This window comes from Candoia aspera, chromosome 1 (assembly GCF_035149785.1).
Source record: "Candoia aspera isolate rCanAsp1 chromosome 1, rCanAsp1.hap2, whole genome shotgun sequence".
NCBI lineage: Eukaryota > Metazoa > Chordata > Lepidosauria > Squamata > Boidae > Candoia > Candoia aspera.
In genome coordinates, this window is record NC_086153.1 from 5,216,240 (window position 1) to 5,235,089 (window position 18,850).

An 18,850-nucleotide genomic window follows, 5' to 3' on the forward strand; every position below is an offset into this window, starting at 1 on the left:
CCAGTGGAACAGCCTGCCACATGAAATGGGGAGCTCGCCCTTGCTGGAGGTCTTCAACCTGGATGGTCATCTGTCAGAGGTGGTCTTGGGGATCCTGGCTGAGCAAGGGGTTGGGCTAGATGACCTCTCCTGAACTCTGTGCTTCTATAAGGCTTCCGTATTGCTATCAAATCCCTGAGTGTACAGTGCTGATTTTTGTGGGAAATAAAGCGGGAATAAATTAAGTCCAAGGCCTGTTCTGCATGGGTTTGTTTCCAGCCAGAAAAAGGGAGCTGTAGCTATTTAATCACATAAACTCGGAAGAAATTGCAGGGAGTAAAGTTTACAGCCAGGGGTGTCCACATGGGGTCAAAAAAGTCAAGATGGTGGCCACAACTGTGGCGTCTAAGCCCCATCTCTTATTTATTTATTTGATTGATTGATATAGCTGTATGTGACTCTTTGTGTGTGCGTTACATATTAAAAAGGGGTTGGACTTCAGTCACATGGTTGTGACCACCATCTTGACTTTTTTGACCTCTCTGCAGGTATCTCTGTTTCCAGCACTCTTTATTCAGTCCTGAGACTCTGTGTGCTGTCCCAGACATTTGGGTCCACAGATTTTGCAGCAGTGAAACCCCAACAGCTTCGTTCCTTTTCTAAAACACTTTAAAAAAAAAGTCCTCAAATTGCAAGAGAAAACATTGCATTAAGGAGTTATCCACAAGCTTGCATTTTTGTTTGTTTGTTTGTTTATCCAATTTGTCCCCGCACACCTCCTCCCATCAGGGGACTCTGGGCAGTTTACAAATAATCAATTAAAACAATCCAATCCAATAAATAAAATATACAGTATAAAATTACAGTAATAAATAATACAAATAAGAGTAAAAAATTAAAAAGTCCAAGTGTTCCGCCAGGGAAAAATATTCCTTCAAAGCAACTGGGGAAAAAAACAACGCAATTCTGTTTTTTCACATTCCCCCCTGGATGTAAGAAGCTAACTCGCTCAGCGTTGGGCCTTCGGACAATCTAACCCTATTTCTGTCAACAGAGGTGAGCAGCAGCTTTAGGGGTTCAAGATGGTGTTTTCTAGCTCAACTTGAAGATGCTGGAGGTTGAACAAAGGACACTTTATTCCTCACATTCGCAATAGGTTCTCTGTGCTTTTCCATGCTGACATGATGCAGTGAGGGAGCAAGCAAGTTTCTGGATGGGCAAAAGGGGACATTTGGGGACCTCCTCCCCACATTCATGTCAATCTCTCAAGAGCTAAGTAGCAACACTGACCTGCCCTTGAGTTTGACTTTCCTGGAGAACATTTTTGCACAGATGAGCTTAATGCCTGATATCTGATCTCTGGTGCCTCAAGACAGAGAACTGCAGGAATCTGATGCTTTTCAAATGCAACCCAAGCCGCCTCATTGGCAGTTTTTCCAGCGTCATGTGAATTTATTGCCCAATAACTTTGGCTTTTCCCAAAAGTCCCAGGACCATTCTTGGCTCAGAAAATGCATCCAAAGCAGGTTTAGAAATACGCATTTGTAAACAAATGTAGCAATGTATATTTTGAGATAAAAGAAAGACATCCTTGGATGAGTATGCTTGTCCTGATGAAACACATTATGGATGCAGGCAAAAATGGGGCAAAACCATGATAGTTCATTGGGACTGGAAATTTATTTATTTATTTCTCACATTTCTTCCCCGCCCATCTCGTCAAAGCGACTCAGATTAGTTGATGCCCTTGTCTTCTCTCCAGGAATCTCTCCTGATTGATTATGTCCCATCAAGTTGGCATATACTCTTAGTAATCACATAAGCAGACCTTCTCCAGGATGATCTGTCCCCAACCTGGTCCTTCAGGTCTTCCAATGATGCATCCATCATTACTTGTAACTGAGTCCCTCCATCTTGCTGCTGGCTGCCCGCTTCTTCTCTTTCCTTCCAGCTTTTCCAACATTAGAACCTTCTCCAGAGAGTGTCTGTAGGTCTTCGCATCATGTTTCTGAAGCAGGATAATTTGAGCCTGGAGAATTCAAATTCTAGATGGGAAAAAGCATCAATGAAGAGGCCACTGTCCTCCATTTCACTGTTCCTCTTCAGCTGAGCTCCCCAGCTTGATGGAAAGTGGGTGCGAAGGTTAGAGGAAAACAGAAGCCCTTTCTTTGTTGAATAGATGCATCTCCTCCATTAGGTTGGGATCAGCCTTTTAATGGCCCTTGTTTAATCTGGTTGCAATGTATAACCTTACCCACGGAAGCAACTGCATCTTATACCCCTGAAATGTAGTTTTTATTGATGACATTTTCCAGATCAAGTCTCTCCCCCTCCTCTCTGAGAGGGAATGAGAAACTGGCATTTTCTGAGCCTCACACAGGGTTTTTTTTTAACTCTTTCGCTGCGGCTGGAGTTGAAGTCCACATGTCTTAAAGTTGCCAAGGCTGAGACACGCTGCTCTAGGCAACAGATCCCTTTCTTGCCTGATAGACAGATTTGGCACACGCAGTGTAGAATCTACTTCCTGTTGGATGCTTTAGAGCCCAATCTTGTTTCCTGGCTATGCTGAAGTTCTTCCAGATTTCTTTCAACTATAAAAAGTATCTGACCCCTAGTGTCCTAGTGACAACGTGGAAGTGGGTTTGAATTGCCTTCTGCCAGGATGCCTTCTTCTCACTCTAGCCCAGTGTTTTTCAACCTCAACAACTTTAAGACGTGTGGACTTCAACTCCCAGAATCATCATCACCATCACCACCATCATTATCATCATCCCCAGGCTTTTCATAGCCTTCTAATGAGGATGATGATGATGATGATTCTGGGAGTTGAAGTTCACACATCTTAAGGTTGCTGAGGTTGAGAGACACTGCCCTGCCCCATAGCCCAAGGATTTCCTGGTGTTATGTCCTTCAAGTACTAACCAGCGTCAACCCTATTTAGCTTATTCTTAGCCTGGGCTGAGGGTGAGATAAAGATTAGTGGCAAATAGAGGAGCCTTTCTGTTACTGCTATGGTTCAGATTCGGGAAGCCAGAATCTGTTGCTGATCTATCTCAAATCATCCAGCAATTCCCCACTGAATCCTCATCTCCTTTCATGCTGATCTCTGACACAGTGGATGCCTCCCCATGTAGGTAAAGTCTTGGCTTGCTTGAGCTGTCTGTACGAAAGACTGTGCAGGTTGGTACCTGAGCCAAAACTTGCCTTCCCATTAACCCAGTCTCTTCCAATTTAAATGTTTCCTCTACTTCTTCCAACCACAGATGCCCTGCTCTGAGCCCCTGCAACTGTCATGTGCCATGACTATTATTATTATTATTTAAATGTATATGCCGCTCGACTCCCAGCGACCTTGGATGCAAGTATGTAATTGGGGGGATGATGTCATGCTGCAAGTGACATCATTTCCCTTCCTATCCCACAGTCCTCTCTGAAAAGCTGGGCTGCGGGGTGGGAGTAAGACTGAGAGACGACGATTTGCAAATTCCTAGTCTGGATTCACGTGATTAAGAGGAGGTATTGTGGTTAAGTAGTAAAGGTGCTAAGAAGGAATCCACAAACCACATGATTGCTTAATGCAGTGGATAAAACCTGGCCATGGACATCAGTGAAGTTGGCAAAACAGCACATTTGTGGTTTGTAGAAATGTTTATGGCAAGGCAGGCTTCTAGACTGAATGTTTCAGGAGATTTTTGCTAAGCGCTGATCCTTGGAGGTTTATGGGCTACAGTACCTGGGGGCTGATGCTGAAACCCTTTTTGGGGACCACCCCACTGGAGAAGGTCAGATTGTACTTATTTGTTGTCCATCCAAAGAACAACAATCATAATAACATTTAGAAATTTCTCTTACGTGTCCAAAGGGATCCAGGTGGTTGTTGGTGAGTTTTAGCTTCTGAAAAGACACCAGCTGTCGCATCCAATGAGTCCCAGTAGCTGGTGAGTCAGGGTGAACATACAACCGTCCAGGCATTGCAGGTTCAGCTTTGCCAGCCACCATCCTATGTTCAAAGCAACACAGGATATTGAATTTCCCAGCCTCTCTTTGTAAACTGAGCAAGGCAACTGTCTAGCTCTTTGAGAAAACCATGCTTCCTTTTTTCAAACAAAACCTTCCTAAAGAGCAGCATATTAACCAAATAACAGTAGAAGAAACTGGCAATTTTCTTCTTCAAGAGCAGATACACTCTTTCCCAGCTCATTCACCTTATGAGTCTTGTTGCTCTGCCAATGTTCAGGCTTTGTTCTTTGCCAGATAGTAAGAGAGCAATATCAACCTTCTCCAGACTCTGTAAAGATGGTGGAGGTCGTGGTGGTAAGGAGTCCTCTCAGCCTCAGCTTTCTCTGAAACAAGACTCCAGCCCTTTTCTGTCCATACAAGACTCCATACAAGAAATAAGTTGAAATCTTCTCAGGTGGCTTTCCAACCTCCTCTGAAACATCCCTCATGGAAGGGCTACATTCTGTCTCATCCCTTCCATGAGGGATGTTTCAGAGGAGGTTGGAAAGCCACCTGAGAAGGTTTCAACTTATTTCTTGTATGGACAGGAGTTCCACTGTCAGTTCCATTCAAGAGCCAGACAGCAAATATGAAGAGGGGGAGGCCTGGAGAACAAGTCCTTCTAGAAGGAGGGTTGAGAATATTTTGCCTGGAGAAGAGAGAGGTGATATGATAGCTAACTTCACATCTTTGGGGACAGTGAAATGATGGAACAAGCTTATCCTCTGTCGTTCCACAGGTTATGTCTCAAACCCAAGAGTACACATTAGAGCAAAGGGGGTTCCAACAAAGCATTAAGAAGCACTTCCTGGGGTCACGAGTCATCTAATCATGAAATAAATTGGTTGGGTGGTCATTGGGCTTCCCCTTCCATGAGGATGTATCAGAGGAGGGTAGAAAGCCACCTGAGAAGCTTTCAACTTATTTCTTGTATTGACAGGAGTCTGGACTAGACGATTTTTGAAGTATTTCCCATCTCTTACTATCTGACCAAGATCATCTCTCTAAGCACTGAACATCTATCAGTCTTGCTTTGGTCAGCCTCTGCAATCCAACTTTATATTAATTAGGTCCACAGTGTTCTAATTAATGGAATCACATGAGTGTCTTAATGTTCCAGAAACAGCATTATGTACAGATAGGTTTTTTTGAAGCCAGCTTCTGTCTATTAAGCCACTAACTTAGTTACCGAAATAAATCAATTTTCTGGATTTCCAAAATCCATTGAGCCATCTACTTACCAATTAGGATATGTCTACACAACATGCAAAACTAATCAAAATTTAAGTAGGCTTTGTCAGTTGGACATATGAAGTTGCCAGGTCTTTAATGGGTCTGGTTAAATGCCCAGCATGAACACAAACACTATGGAAAATCTTTGGGGCAGAAGTTAGCAAAGTAGAAGGAGGGCCCCTTGAAACAACCGGAATGGAAATAATCTTCTAACACTCAAATGAGCACAAGAAAACCATTATGAACAGGTTCTAAATTTACTTAAAGGTGAGGTCCTACCTCAGATTTCCCCACCGTTATGTCACTGTGCTATTCATCACATACCACTTGTTGTCGCAGAATTTGTATCGATGATCGTCTGCCGGGACGATATCAATCAACAAGATGTACTTAGTCTTGGGATTCATCCCTGTCACCTTCACTTTGTAGCTTGGAAACATCCTCCTTATGGGAAGGATAAAAGGAAGGAGGAGGAGGGGGAGGAAGAAGGGAAGGGAGGGAGGAGGAGGAGGGGAGGGGGAGGAGGAAGAAGGGAAGGGAGGGGGAGGGGGAGGAGGAAGAAGGGAAGGGAGGAGGAGGGGAGGGGGAGGGGGAGGAGGAGGGAGAGGAAGGAGTAAAATCAACATTAGACACACTGAAAAACAAACTGGGTTATAAACCAGCTTTCTGTGATGTGATTGGGATTATCATTCCCAGAATTTCTACATCATCAACTTTTATATCAACTGGGAAGTAGAGATGCCCATTGGGGTAGGAGGTCAAAGAAGTCATGCCACTGAAGCCACACCCCCTTTTTGGTGCAATGCAAGTGTGACACACATTAAGAAGCAGCAGGGCTTTGATCACACAGTTATGGTCACCATCTTGACTTTTTCTACACCCACCCCCCCCAGAATACCCTTGCTGGGAAGTTTTAGCCCCCCCACCCCGCCATGATACATCTGGAAAACACACCATTGGAGAAGTCTGTATAGACCCACTTCAAACATTAAGAGAACAACTTTCATTTCATCACAAGAACCACTGATCTGCACAAGGAAAACAAAGGCGAGCTCAAACCTGGCTGCCATGAAATTACAACTAAATTATGGGATTCTTATCCTCAAGGAGTGGCTATTTTAAGTCACTCTTGGGTAGGCTGACCATACATCCCATTTTGAATGGGACAGTCCTGTTTTTTTAACATTTCCAGACTGTCCCATCGTTTTAATATAAATGCCCATTTTGTCCCGTTTTCTTAAAAACCTTACTTAAAAATTTGAAAGTTCCCGTGAACCTGTCAGAATGCAATCTGACTTTGGGTGGAAGGAGGGGGAGCTCAGCAAAAACGGTGGGAAAAAAGCCCAGAGCTCAACCCAGCAGGAAACCTAAAAGGAAATAACAGGATCAGCTGATAGGCGGCGATCAAAGGGCAAGCCGACTGGCTCCTGCCTTGAAACAGCGGAAGAAAAGAACGTCAAAGCACAGCCAGAGGAGGAACGGCTTGCTGGGGACAACCGTTCACAAGACTCTCCAGCCCAGCCTTGCCTCTCGCAAACGAAGGAATCTGAAGATTCCCAGCCCGAGAAAACCGGAGAAGTTCCTGCCTGCCGATCCAGCCCGTCGCCCAGCCCTGCCTGGTTTGGCCATCCCAATGTCCCGTTTTTGTCTCAAGGAAATATGGTCAGCCTACTCTTGGGCATTTGGAATTTCAGCTGGCCCCTTTCTTCCATTCTTCTCTACCACCCCCTTTGCCCTCCGCCCCTGGAACTCAGCCTCCTGGCAGTGAATATTCTCAAAGCTCATTCATCTGTGTTAGGGGCAGGTCTTCCCCATCATCTTTAAGGATACAGCTGTTACAAAAGACCAACCAAACTACACCATTGAAACAGTCCATGTATTTGTATAGTCCTTCTCCCATAAATAGACTGCGGCAAAGGATTTGCAAAATAGGCCATAGGAAGAAATATCAATAGATCAAATTCTGTGAACTTATTGAACTTGTCAGCTGTGAACTATTTCAACTTACTGAAATTCAAACTAGGAGAAATCAAATCAATGGGCTAGTTAAATTGTAATATCAGCAGCGTCAGTAATACCAATAGTATCAGGATTTCCTTGGAAAAATCATGTTAAGAAACCTAACAATTCCTTACACATGGGGTGGGGGGAGAACAAAAAGGAAGAAATGGCAATGTCACACCCAGCCCAATAATTCGTCCTCGTTGCAATATGTGTGCAAGGTTGTCCATAAGAACCGGTGAACCAACCATGTGGATGCTGATCCTGTCTTATTTACCATGATTTGTATATTACATGTCTATGGATCCCTATAGAGCAATGTTTTTCAACCTTGGTCGCTTTAAGAGGTGTGGACTTCAACTCCCAGAATTCCCCAGCCAGCTTGCTGCCTGGAGAATTCTGGGAGTTGAAGTCCACACCTCTTAAAGCAGCCAAGGTTGAGAAGCCGTGCTGTAGAAGCATTCCAGATTTTGTCAACTTCATGAAAGCTGCATCACGCCCTTGCACCATTACGCCGCAAGATCCGCCCCTTTTGGGTACGAGTGAGACATTCTGATGCATATTCCAAAGGAATAGGGCTTGTGTGGTGATTGTGTGATGCTGCTTTCCTTGGTCTGCCTGCTAGGGATGCCATCTTAGATGTCTACCCTGCCTTTTCTCCAATCAGTTCAGGACAGCAGGAACCACTCCCTTTCCCCCATCCTCAGGTTACAACCATAGTTGTATAACACCAGGATTAACACCAGATGAACCATCAAACAGCACAATACCCCCTAATCAAGGAACTATTAACTCAGTCAATCAACCAAGCAGCAAACAACAGCCCAATCAAAGAACTCCCAAGGAGAGAACAGCAACCCCACCAACACAAGCAGGGCAAGCCACGGTATATAAACTGAGAGCAAGGCCCACTCCCTCTTCGCACTGAAGATGTTGCCTAGCCTGGCAATGAAACGTCTGCAAGAAAACAACAAGGCTCAGAGAGCACCAGGTACTCCACAGGCTTGATATCTCTTCAACAACAGCTGAGTAATTCTATAGAGATGGTCTAAGCCAGTGTTTCTCAACTTTGGCCACTTTAAGATGGGTGGACTTCAACTCCCAGAATTCCCCAGCCAGAATACTGGCTGGGGAATTCTGGGAGTTGAAGTCCACCCATCTTAAAGTGGCCAAGGTTGAAAACCACTGGTCTAAGCTACGCATGGGAAAATGCCTTAAGTCCAAGAGTACCCTTGTTGTGGGAAAGCCAACCATTTGGCGCTGGGGACACAGTTCTATTTTGGAAAGCCAGTTGAATAATAGCTGCCAGGGTGGGCTTGGGGAATGCCTTCAATTTTTCCCCTCTAGCCAAACCCCCAAACAAAAATGCTGTTTGTATGTGGCCCAGGAGTCATAGGCATGTACTAAAGAGGTGGACTTACAGCGCAATGGTGCGATGCTGCTTTATTTTGACAAAAGTGTTGAATGCTTTGGATGTCTCTGTCCTCAGTGCCCTTTTTCAAGGTTTTTCAAACCTCGTCCTGCAGAACCCCAGGGTTCCATGAGAGACGAAGAGAAAAACAAAATTCACTCCAGTGCAGCCAATTTACTATCACTAGAGCTTTGCATCTTGATCAGGGGTTCTGGGATTTTTTTTTCTTTAAACTAACAGATTCTGTTGAAGAAATTTGAAAACTCTTTGTCACTTATTTTTGTCTCTCTTTTCCCCCTGGGCAAATGGGAACCTTTCCTCTCCCCACAGAGGGAAGGGGGGGTGGACTAGAAGACCTCCAAGATCCCTTCCAACCCCGTGACTCTATGATTTAAATTACTTGGCTAAATCTACCCACCATTTTTATTTTCCGATGTTGTAGAAATGTAGAATCCTACATTTCTAAAATTCTAAATTCTCATCACAATCCTATATTCTTCAAAAAATGCTAAAATGTAGAATCCTTTATCCTTGGAAACAGAGGTACCATTACTTTATTGCATACTTTGCTTTTTTGTGGGCTAGCTGTTAATTATTATTAAAAGAACTCTTTAAACATTAAGGGTAGAGCAAGACGCTTCGTGTATTTGTTTATTAATAACGTTTCCATTCTGCTTCAATAATGCCATTACTTTTATTTTTAATTTTATGATGCTGGAGTGCTGGAGTCTGATTAGCCTTCTTTTCCCAGTTCCAAAACATTTTTTCCCATTTCAATCAAATCACTGCATTTTCTTTGCCTCTTTTCATTTTCACCATTCTTCGTTGCGCACTATTCTTTGCAACTATGCTTTTCTTTCTGTATTCAATAGACAGTATCTTTCCCTCTTCAGTTTTTGGGGCAATCACAATCTCTTCCAAGCAATTTTTTCCCTCATCCACAGCTTCTTCCACTTCATCATTTCTGAATGATACCTCAGCGTAACTCCCCATACTTCTGTAACAGAATTCTTTTCAATCCTCATAGTTTCCACTTCCACTAACCTTACATCCATTTTCCATTCAATCTGTTGGGAGATTAATCTATTGTGTAACATGTTTCATGTATTTTCTCTTCTTGCAGACATTCTGCTTTCACTTTCATTTCTTTCAACTCTTTCCTTTCTTTCCATGTCCATTTCTTCCCAAGACTCAGTCTTGACACTATGAAAAAATTCAACATTCAAAATCTCTCATCACACCTGTATCTGTAGCAGTCTGGTTAGTCTATTCTAACAAATTTTATTTAAAAGGTATAAGATTTTTTGAATGACAAGATTAGCATAGACTAACATGGCTCTCTGCCTACCTTGTATCCTTTACTAATTCTTCCATTGTTTCCATAAACAATCAAATCAGTCATGCTTTTAGGTTTACATTCATTCTTTTGTCATCTATCAGTATAAAAAGAATTACTTAAACCATGTATTCAGAAACATGCAGATCTCTTTCTAATAAACTACACACCCAAGAATCACCATTCTCATTCATTCTTTGGTCACTAACTTGCCCAAGGATTTTGCTTTTCACTCTTATTTCATGTCATCATCCATCCATTCATGTCAACTTAGAACATTTTCTCCCTTGATTGCATTCATTCAAGTTGCACAATTTTCACCCAAACTCATCCCTGATTCTTCCATGATCGCCTTTCATTGGACCATAATATATACAGGTAGTCCTCACTTAACAACCATTTGTTTAGTGATGGTTTGGACTTATGACAGTGCTGAAAAAAATGACTTGCAACTGGCCCTCACACTTACAACCGTTGCAGCATCCCCACGATCATGTGATCACAATTTGGGTGCTTGGCAACTGGTTTACATTTATGACCATCACAGCACCCCGTGGTCATGTGATTGCCATTTTTGACCTTCCTGGTTGGCTTCTGGCAAGCAAAATCAATGGGGAACCACATGATTCACTTAATGACCATGTGGTTTGCTTAATGCCCACAGTGATTCACTTAACAACCACCATAAAACAGTCATACAATTGGTTTAGATTCACTGAATGACCGCTTCACTTAGCAACCAAAATTCCAGTCACAACTGTGGTCATTAAGTGAGGGCTACCTGTAACCTTTACCAACCTGTGGATTCCCATTCTTACACACCCATAACAACCTAGGTGACATTATTTTTCTTTCATTCATTTTAGTTGTTAATCTTTTTAAACTCTTTAATAAGAGTTAATTTGTTCCTTCTTTACCATTTCCTCCTCTTACATTCCAAGGCACAGACTTCAGTATATTATGGTCCTCACCAATGGGTATATCAATATTGATCTCCACCACCCATCATGAGTTTGGATAATCAAGGTTTTTGCATAAGTTAGAGAAGGTACAGAGCAGGTTAACAACCTTACCACATGCAAAACATAGACAAATTCAAGTATAGTTTGAGCTGGGAAAACTGTAGACATTCTAGACCAAGCCAAATCCAAAAAGGGAATTCCAGGAAGCTCAGGCTTCAGACAAGCCATCCATCAATAGACAAATAGAGAGAAACCCCTCTACATCCATACCTTTAAAAGATACAATCAAAAGTCAAGGAAGGAAACAAAAAACCCAGAATACATTTTCCTGAGTAGCCAACATCCAGATAAGAGCAGGAAATAGCACCTGATACACCATCAGGGAAGAATAAACCCTAATCAAGGAACCATCAAGGAAGAACCACGCCCCATCAAGGCTGGCTGGGCAAGCTGCCATATATAAACACCCAGTGAAATCCACTCTCCTTTGCACTGATAATGTAACCTAGTCTGGTAATGAAATGTCTGCAGGAAACAACGAAGCTCAGACCACACCAAGAACCCAACATGTCGCACTCCCGGCTAACAATAAGGAGCTAACAGTCAGCTTGGCTGCATTTGGTCTAGCATGCTACGAGCCCAAGCACAACCATAGCTTAATTTTACCCCAAGCGTTCACATGCCATTCTATGCAAGCTGCAGTATTCTCCTTTATCAAGAGAAACTTGTATTTGCAAGTGAGAGCGAGAAAGAGAAAAGAAAGTTTTGGCAGAAACGAGAAAGTCAAGATGGCGGCTCCAACTGTGCAATCAAAATGGCCATCTTGACTTTCTTGACACCCTCCACGGGGTAAGCGGTGATTGCTTACTACCTGGTGACAAAAGGTTGTTCTTTTAGAAGTCCTTTGAAGTGTGTCTTCTAACAGCCTATGTATAGGTAGTCCTCGCTTACCAACTTCCTCATTTAGCAACCATTTGAAGTTACGACGGTGCTGAAAAAATAACTTTACGACCAATGTCTGCATTTATGACCTTCGCAGTGTCCCTCAGTCATGTGATCACCATTACAGTCAGTACACATTGTCTTGTGCCTGACCTTTGTTTTTCTTTTTTCTCCCCTTGCAGAGTGGAGAGATTGGAGAGGAAGGGATTACAAGAGAGTAAGCAGGCAGACAATGGGGAGTACACCAGGCTGTTTGTGTGTGAGCTTGGGGCTCCCGGTGCCAGCTCATTGCTTTCTATGTGTATTCCCCATTGTGTGCCTGCTTACTCTCTTGCAATCCCTTCTTCTCCAATGAATGTAAACACAAACATTAATTCCCTTCTTGTTAATTATTTCAGTGATGGGGTGAGCATTCCAAAGGGTGGGGAGTGGGGAAAAAGAAAAGCAGAGTCGCAGTCACGGGATTTCCCACGCAGGGACTGCTTTGCCTAACAACAGAGCTGCTGGTCCCAGTTATGGTCACTAAAGGAGGACTACCTGTATATTTCCAAGACTTTCCCATGTGATTCATTTCGTCCAAAAGGGGGCAGTTCACAAAAGATGCCCCTCTGATTTCCATTCATAGCCTTGAGACACATTAGATAAGCAACTGCATAAATATCCTCCCTTCCTTCAATTTTTGCATGTCATCTGAGATCTTTCCAAAAAAAGAGAAGAAGGGGAAAAAAGTGGAGAAAAGAAAATGCTTAATTTTTAAGGCCAAGGTTTCTTTGCCATGCCGTTTTTGTTATTTTTAAATCAGGCTTTAGAAAGCTATTCAAAAATCATGGGCGCACACAGACCCACACGCACATCCAGACGCAACGTTTGTTCAGGGCGATTATAAACAGAGTGCTTGGAAGATTCTGCAAGGATATTTATGAGCTCAACTTTTGAACAGCTTCCTTTCTCTTTTACCCTCCCAGCCCTTTCCAAACCATAGGACATCCAAGCTACTAAGGGAGCTGCAATCTGAAATATTGTAAATGTTAAGTGCTTTTTAATGGCATTTAAAATTAAGCTTTAGCATATGGACTTCATACAGAAGAGACAAGTTGGAGTTAATAATGTTCTGTAGAAGAGGGCTGTAAAATAAATAGAGTGAGCTGAAGTACTACCCTAATATATACAACTGAAATTCTTTTGGGGAGAAGAAATCTGAACTTGCATCTCCTCCTAGGTGTCATCGAAGCTGCAAGCTGCTCCGTAAACAGCCTTGAATATCATTTGGTACAACAAATCAGAATTGGTCAACCAGCCAGAGGCACCTGCCAATTTTTGCCTCCTTTTCCAGGAAGAAACCATCCTGTAGGGCTGGCCCTCCCCGGTCCCATTTTCAACTGGATGCATGCTTACTGCCTGTTTCATCATACGGACATGCTGGTGCCCTTTTGGCCACCACAGGCAACATGATGAGGACTCAGCAGTTTCATTTTATTAATAGATATATTTTCAGCTTCTTGGCATGGCTGGGACTTGCAACCAAAAACGTGGAGCAATTGGGAAGGAAGGAAAATGAGAAAGGGAAAAAGAGGGGAGGGGAGGAAGGAGGGAAGGGGAAAGGGAAGGGGAAGGGGGGAATAAAAAGAAAAAAGAGAAGAAAGTAAGAGAAAGAAGAAGAAAGAAAAGAAAGGAAGGGAAGGGAGAAAGGAGAAAGGAGAAAGGAGAAAGGAGAAAGGAGAAAGGCCAAGCAAGCAAGCAGAGTTGTTCTCACAGGGAGGTTAAGAAAATCAAGATGGCAGCAATGACTGTGCAATCAACACACATAAAAGGGGCAGGATTTTCATCACACAGTTGCAGCCACCCCCAGCCGCCACCCCCTGGGTGGACGTCCCTGAAAGAAGGAAAGGAATGCATGCATCTTGCTGTGGGACAAATAAGTCAGAAAGGGAGGGCTGGGTTGCAAGAAACAGTCCCTGAAGAGAGATCACACTGGCATTTGTCTTGTCCAATTGGAATACCTGGTGGGGTGTGAAATTGCAAAGTTGCAAGACGGAGTTACCTGGGATCTTGTGGTCCCAGGACTGAGTGCTGTCTGACAACCCTTAACCCTTGTGTGGTTGGGCCAAATTTTATTCCAAGCTTTGGAGCAGCTGATGGAAATAATGCACCATTCTTTTGTGGTCTCATAGCCATTGGGTGGTTATCTGGCTGACGGATAAGACAGAGAAGGTTGTTTATCGCAGGCAGGGTTGCAATTCAGTGGAAGGAGCTTAACTGATGCTGGGAGGTTGGAAGACCCTTCCCCCCCCCGCAATTCCAGACACCTACATTTGGAATTTGGTCCCGCTTATGACTGTAACTAGCTGTAAAGCTAGTTTAAAAGGGAAAGGGATCTCATTTTTGTTTATTTAGTGACTGGATTTGTACCCACTGCATTCAAAAGCACTCTTGGCAGTTTGCAATGCAATGATTAAGGGGAAAATGCAATCAAATGTAGCCCAGTTCAGTCAGAAACCAAGAATCAAAATACAGGTAGTCCTCGACTTACGACCCCGATTGGGACTGGAACTTCCATCGCTAAGCAGGGTCCGATTTTATAACCTTTTTTGCTGTGGTCATTAAGCGAATCACAGTAGCCACTAAGTGAATCACATGGTCATTAAGCAAATCCAGCTTCCCCCATTGACTTTGCTTGTCAGAAGCCAGCTGGGAAGGCCGCAAATGGCGATCCTGTGACCCCAGGGCGCTGCTGATAGATGTGAGTGCTAAGGAACTTGCAATTAAGTAGAATTAAAATAGCTTCCTATTGTGGGAACCGGTGGAGCATTTTTTTAAAAAAATGCTTTAATATACAGAAAGAGAAAGGAAAGGAAAGGAAAAACAGAACAAGCCACACGAAAGCAGAACAAAAGTAACTTTTAAAAGGTCCATGGTTTAATCTTAGGTTTAAATACGGAGCTGTTTTTTGCACGCTTATTATGTTTTTGGATTTCTGTCTCTTTTTTTCTTGTTCTGGTCAGGGGTGGGTGGGTATTGGCATACACAAAATAAAAAGGTTGCATCCTGCCTGTCCCAGGATCACCTCAGCCATTAAGAGCTGGGCCTTTGGAGACAGACTTTCCAGAGATTGAAATCCTTCTTCATTAATGGGGGAGGATGACAGCTGTTACCCACCATCCAGCTTCTTGACCTGTCATGTCTGAAGCTTCACATCTGGCTCTGAGAACCTAAGTAGGCCTGGGGCGGGGCGGTTTGGCGGGGTGGAGAGGAAGAAAGGCATTTTGCTCCTCTCTTCCACCAGGACAGAGAAAAGGGGGGGGGGGAAGGTGAGCAGGCCCACCAAACAGATGTGGAAACTGCTTGCTAACTTCTCTTCCACACAGATTGTCCCCAGGGAAATGTCTGCGCAAAGAAGATTTTTGGAGGCCTCACTGAGAAATTCAGGACACGAAACTAGATCGGCGGTCAGCAAGCCATGTGATATATTTAATCAATGTCTGCCCACCCTTCGTCTTAAAAAACGACGCCGAGGATGAATTCTGAGATGGGTCCAGTGTAGGAGCAGATGTCTTTCCTAAAATCATATTTATTCCCCCCACCTTTATGACCCAACTCTGTGCAGTTTGCAAAGGATGAATTAAACCAACAATCCAGCGAGGCAAAGACAAATTGAGAAACTACCCCAAGAGTATAAACCACAACATTCCTCTTTAAAAGAGATCGATGTCTCTCTGTTTGTGTTTGGTGCTGACATCCAGCTGTCAACAAATCAGGGCCTTATGTTCTTTGCGAAATAACAGGACACAGACCGGCTTCCCGTAGCCACATGGTTCCAAGAACCGACTTCCAGACTAGAAAAAGCTCCTTATCTTCCAAAGGTTTGTATCACAAATAATTAGGTTCTTGGCAAACATGAGTTCAGGAAAAAGAGAATCTTCAAGGAAACATTACGAAAGCTGCAGCTCTTCAGGGTACCAGCCAATTAGCTATCTCCTCCTCCAAGGTGAATCACCATCACCATCACCATCTTATTCTTTTAGAAATTCAAGGTCCCCCAAGATGAATCATCACCACCATCACCATCACCATCACCATCACCATCACCATCACCATCACCATCTTATTCCTTTAGAAATTCAAGGTCCCCCAAGATGAATCATCACCATCACCATCACCATCACCATCACCATCACCATCACCATCACCATCACCATCACCATCACCATCACCATCACCACCACCACCATCACCATCACCATCTTATTCCTTTAGAAATTCAAGGTCCCCCAAGATGAATCATCATCACCATCACCATCGTCACCACCATCACCATCTTATTCCTTTAGAAATTCAAGGTCCCCCAAGATGAATCATCACCATCATCACCATCATCGCCATCACCATGATCATCGTCATCACCATTGCCATCGCCATCACCCTTGTCATCGCCATCACCATCAACACCATCTTATTCCTCTTGGAGCTCAAGGTCGCTTCCCATTTTACCTGCACAAAATTCCTGTAAGGAAGGATGAGAGAGAGCCTCTGGCTCAAAGTCACAGAATTCCACTTTGATACCTTTATCACACCACCCCTCTGGCTCTCTATCGTGAACCTACTACAAGATTAGAGAAATCCACTGTTCCTTTTCCAGCTGACATGCAAGCTTTTGTGATTTCTGAGAATGCTGATCTCTCCTTAAGCTGTGGGAGAGGAGAATTCCCTTTTTATCTAACTTCTGCATATCTTATCTTCATCCAAGTATGCTGTGGCTTCCTTCCTCTTTCTGACTGACCTCATCTTTTGCCCAGGCCTAAGGGCTGGCCCTACCATTAGTAGAGTGTGGCAACCAGCTCCAATGTCAGATGCCAAGAACAGGAGCAGAAACTCCTTCCCTGAAGCCTTTCCTCCTGAATAACCCCACTTGGGGTCTTCTGTGATATCTGCTTGTGATCCTGGTGCCCTAAAATTGTGAGGGAGTCACTAGCTGCCAGTGTGGATGCAACTCAAGAGCCAGCCCAAGTAGCTTCTGTATGTGGAGTTATGGGAAGGGGGTGCCATTTTCTTTTCTCTGGGCAGCAAAACATCATCAGACCGCTTGTTGAGACTCACCGTGAGGGCTTATTCAACTAAGTGAAATTACTTCAAATGCGTGGATTTTTACTGGGCTCTGTTTAGATCAGTGCTTCTCAGCCTTAGCAACTTTAAGATGTGTGGACTTCAACTACCAGAATTCCCCAGCCAGCATTAGATGTTCAGCTGCTCAGGGCTAGTTCCAGGATAAGCATAACAATTCTTCTTCTGGCCATCACACCAAGGTCCCCAGTTCTGCTCAAGCCTTGGAGCAGGAGGCAACCAAGGAAAATAACCAAAGGGAGATACAGAATAGACAAAAGAAAATGCTTCTCACATTGCACATCATTAAACTGGGAATTTGGCTGCCTTCTCTAAGCATAAAAGGAGGCATGAATCAAGGACAAAAAGAAGGACACCAAGCAGAGGCTTCCATCTTGTCCCCATCTTCCATGAATGTTGCAAATTGGACCTGCGAGAAGGTTGGGAGTGGGCAGCGAAGTCATTAGAAAGGAAGAGGTCCTGTTCAGACATCTATCTGAAGGGCATCCCAACATCTGAAGCAAACATTGGAGTTCCTTATCATCCAGTTTAGAAGAAACAAGCCTACTTCTACAAAGTCAGCTGGGGTGGAGAACAAATTCCTTCTGTGCCATATCTAGCATGGGGTCAGGTGCTCCTTTGAGTTTGGTGTCCCTCTGGGGATTTGGAAAACAGTTTATGGGCACTTGACCACATGGCAGCATGGGAAAGCATGGCCAATCATTAACCAACCATTGAGCAGGAAGCCAACGGTAGAAGTCGCTCCCTTTTGCTCTCTTGAGCACCAGATACTCCCAAACATCCCAGCCATCTATTTTGGGGTAGAAGGTAAGTGGTCACACTTCTCAAGCACCCTGGGTTGCAGCCACCCATTTTTTAAAAAATGTCTAAAAAGCGAATGGGTGTGCATGCACGCGTGTTGGGAGGGTATAGGACCATGTGAGTCCAGATTCGTTCTACAAACTAAACATAAAGTTAGTTGTGCAACAAGCCAGATTGCCTTTTTTTAAGTAAAGTAATATTTTAACAAGTCAAGTGGAGGATGAAAGCTTAGGTGGGTATCATAGGAGATATCTGCAGGGACATTATAATCAGGAGCATCAGGTTCCCCGTTCCTGATCTAGGACACAGGAATCGGCTCGGCTTCTGGAATTTTACCAATCCCTTTAGAGCAACTCCACTTTAGGTCACAGGACCAGAAGGGAGGAGTCAGGGGCTTAGCATGGAGCAATCAGCATCTTTCTGAGCCACTGCCCAACCACCTCTCCCATAGAGATGCTCTGGGGAAATTTCTGGATTGTTTTTCTCTAATTGGGTCCAGCCCATTTTCATACTTCTTTTGGTGGCTTCACTCCCCACCCCAAATCTGATCCAGTTCAGTTCAGGTTTTGGAGAGCTATTGTGCTGATCAACTAAGAGATCAACAGACTTTCAAAATCCAAAGATTTTTTCTTTCTCACATGCTGTTGGGTTGGAAGGCATCAAGATGTTGGTTGTGGAGTCCTGGGTGCTCGCTGAGCCTTGTTGTTTTCTTGCAGACGTTTCATTGCCCAACTAGGCACTGAAGATGTTGCCCAGTCTGGCAATGAAACGTCTGCAAGAAAACAACCAGGCTCAGCGAGCACCCAGGACTCCACAGGTCAACCCTGAGCTACAAATATTTACTTCGATTGATGCTGGTTGTAGCAGCACCAATGCTAATCCCATCTGCATGCTTGGGACCCTCTGTACAGTTCAGCAGGGAAACAGGCAGTCTTTCCCCACTACTGAGCTGAAGTATTCTCTCGAGTCAGCGAATTTATGATTTATGTATTTATTTATTTATTTATCAAATCTGTCACCGCCCATCTCCTCTCACTAGAGGGACTACAGCTCCCACCGCCTATCATT

General features: G+C 43.8%; 1 protein-coding gene and 1 long non-coding RNA gene across 2 annotated transcripts in view; both read right to left on the reverse strand.

Annotated features, from left to right (window-relative positions):
* Positions 1–18,850, reverse strand: part of LOC134492363 (uncharacterized) — a 227,729-nt gene that overhangs the window by 128,174 nt on the left and 80,705 nt on the right. The window lies entirely within an intron of this gene.
* TBX4 (T-box transcription factor 4) overlaps positions 1–18,850 on the reverse strand; it is a 48,850-nt gene that overhangs the window by 18,995 nt on the left and 11,005 nt on the right. The window contains exons 3-4 of the mRNA XM_063296413.1: positions 5,536–5,655; positions 3,832–3,979 (exon numbers count right to left, since the gene is read on the reverse strand). Coding sequence (XP_063152483.1) covers positions 3,832–3,979; positions 5,536–5,655 — 268 coding nt within the window. The remainder of the gene's footprint in view (positions 1–3,831; positions 3,980–5,535; positions 5,656–18,850) is intronic.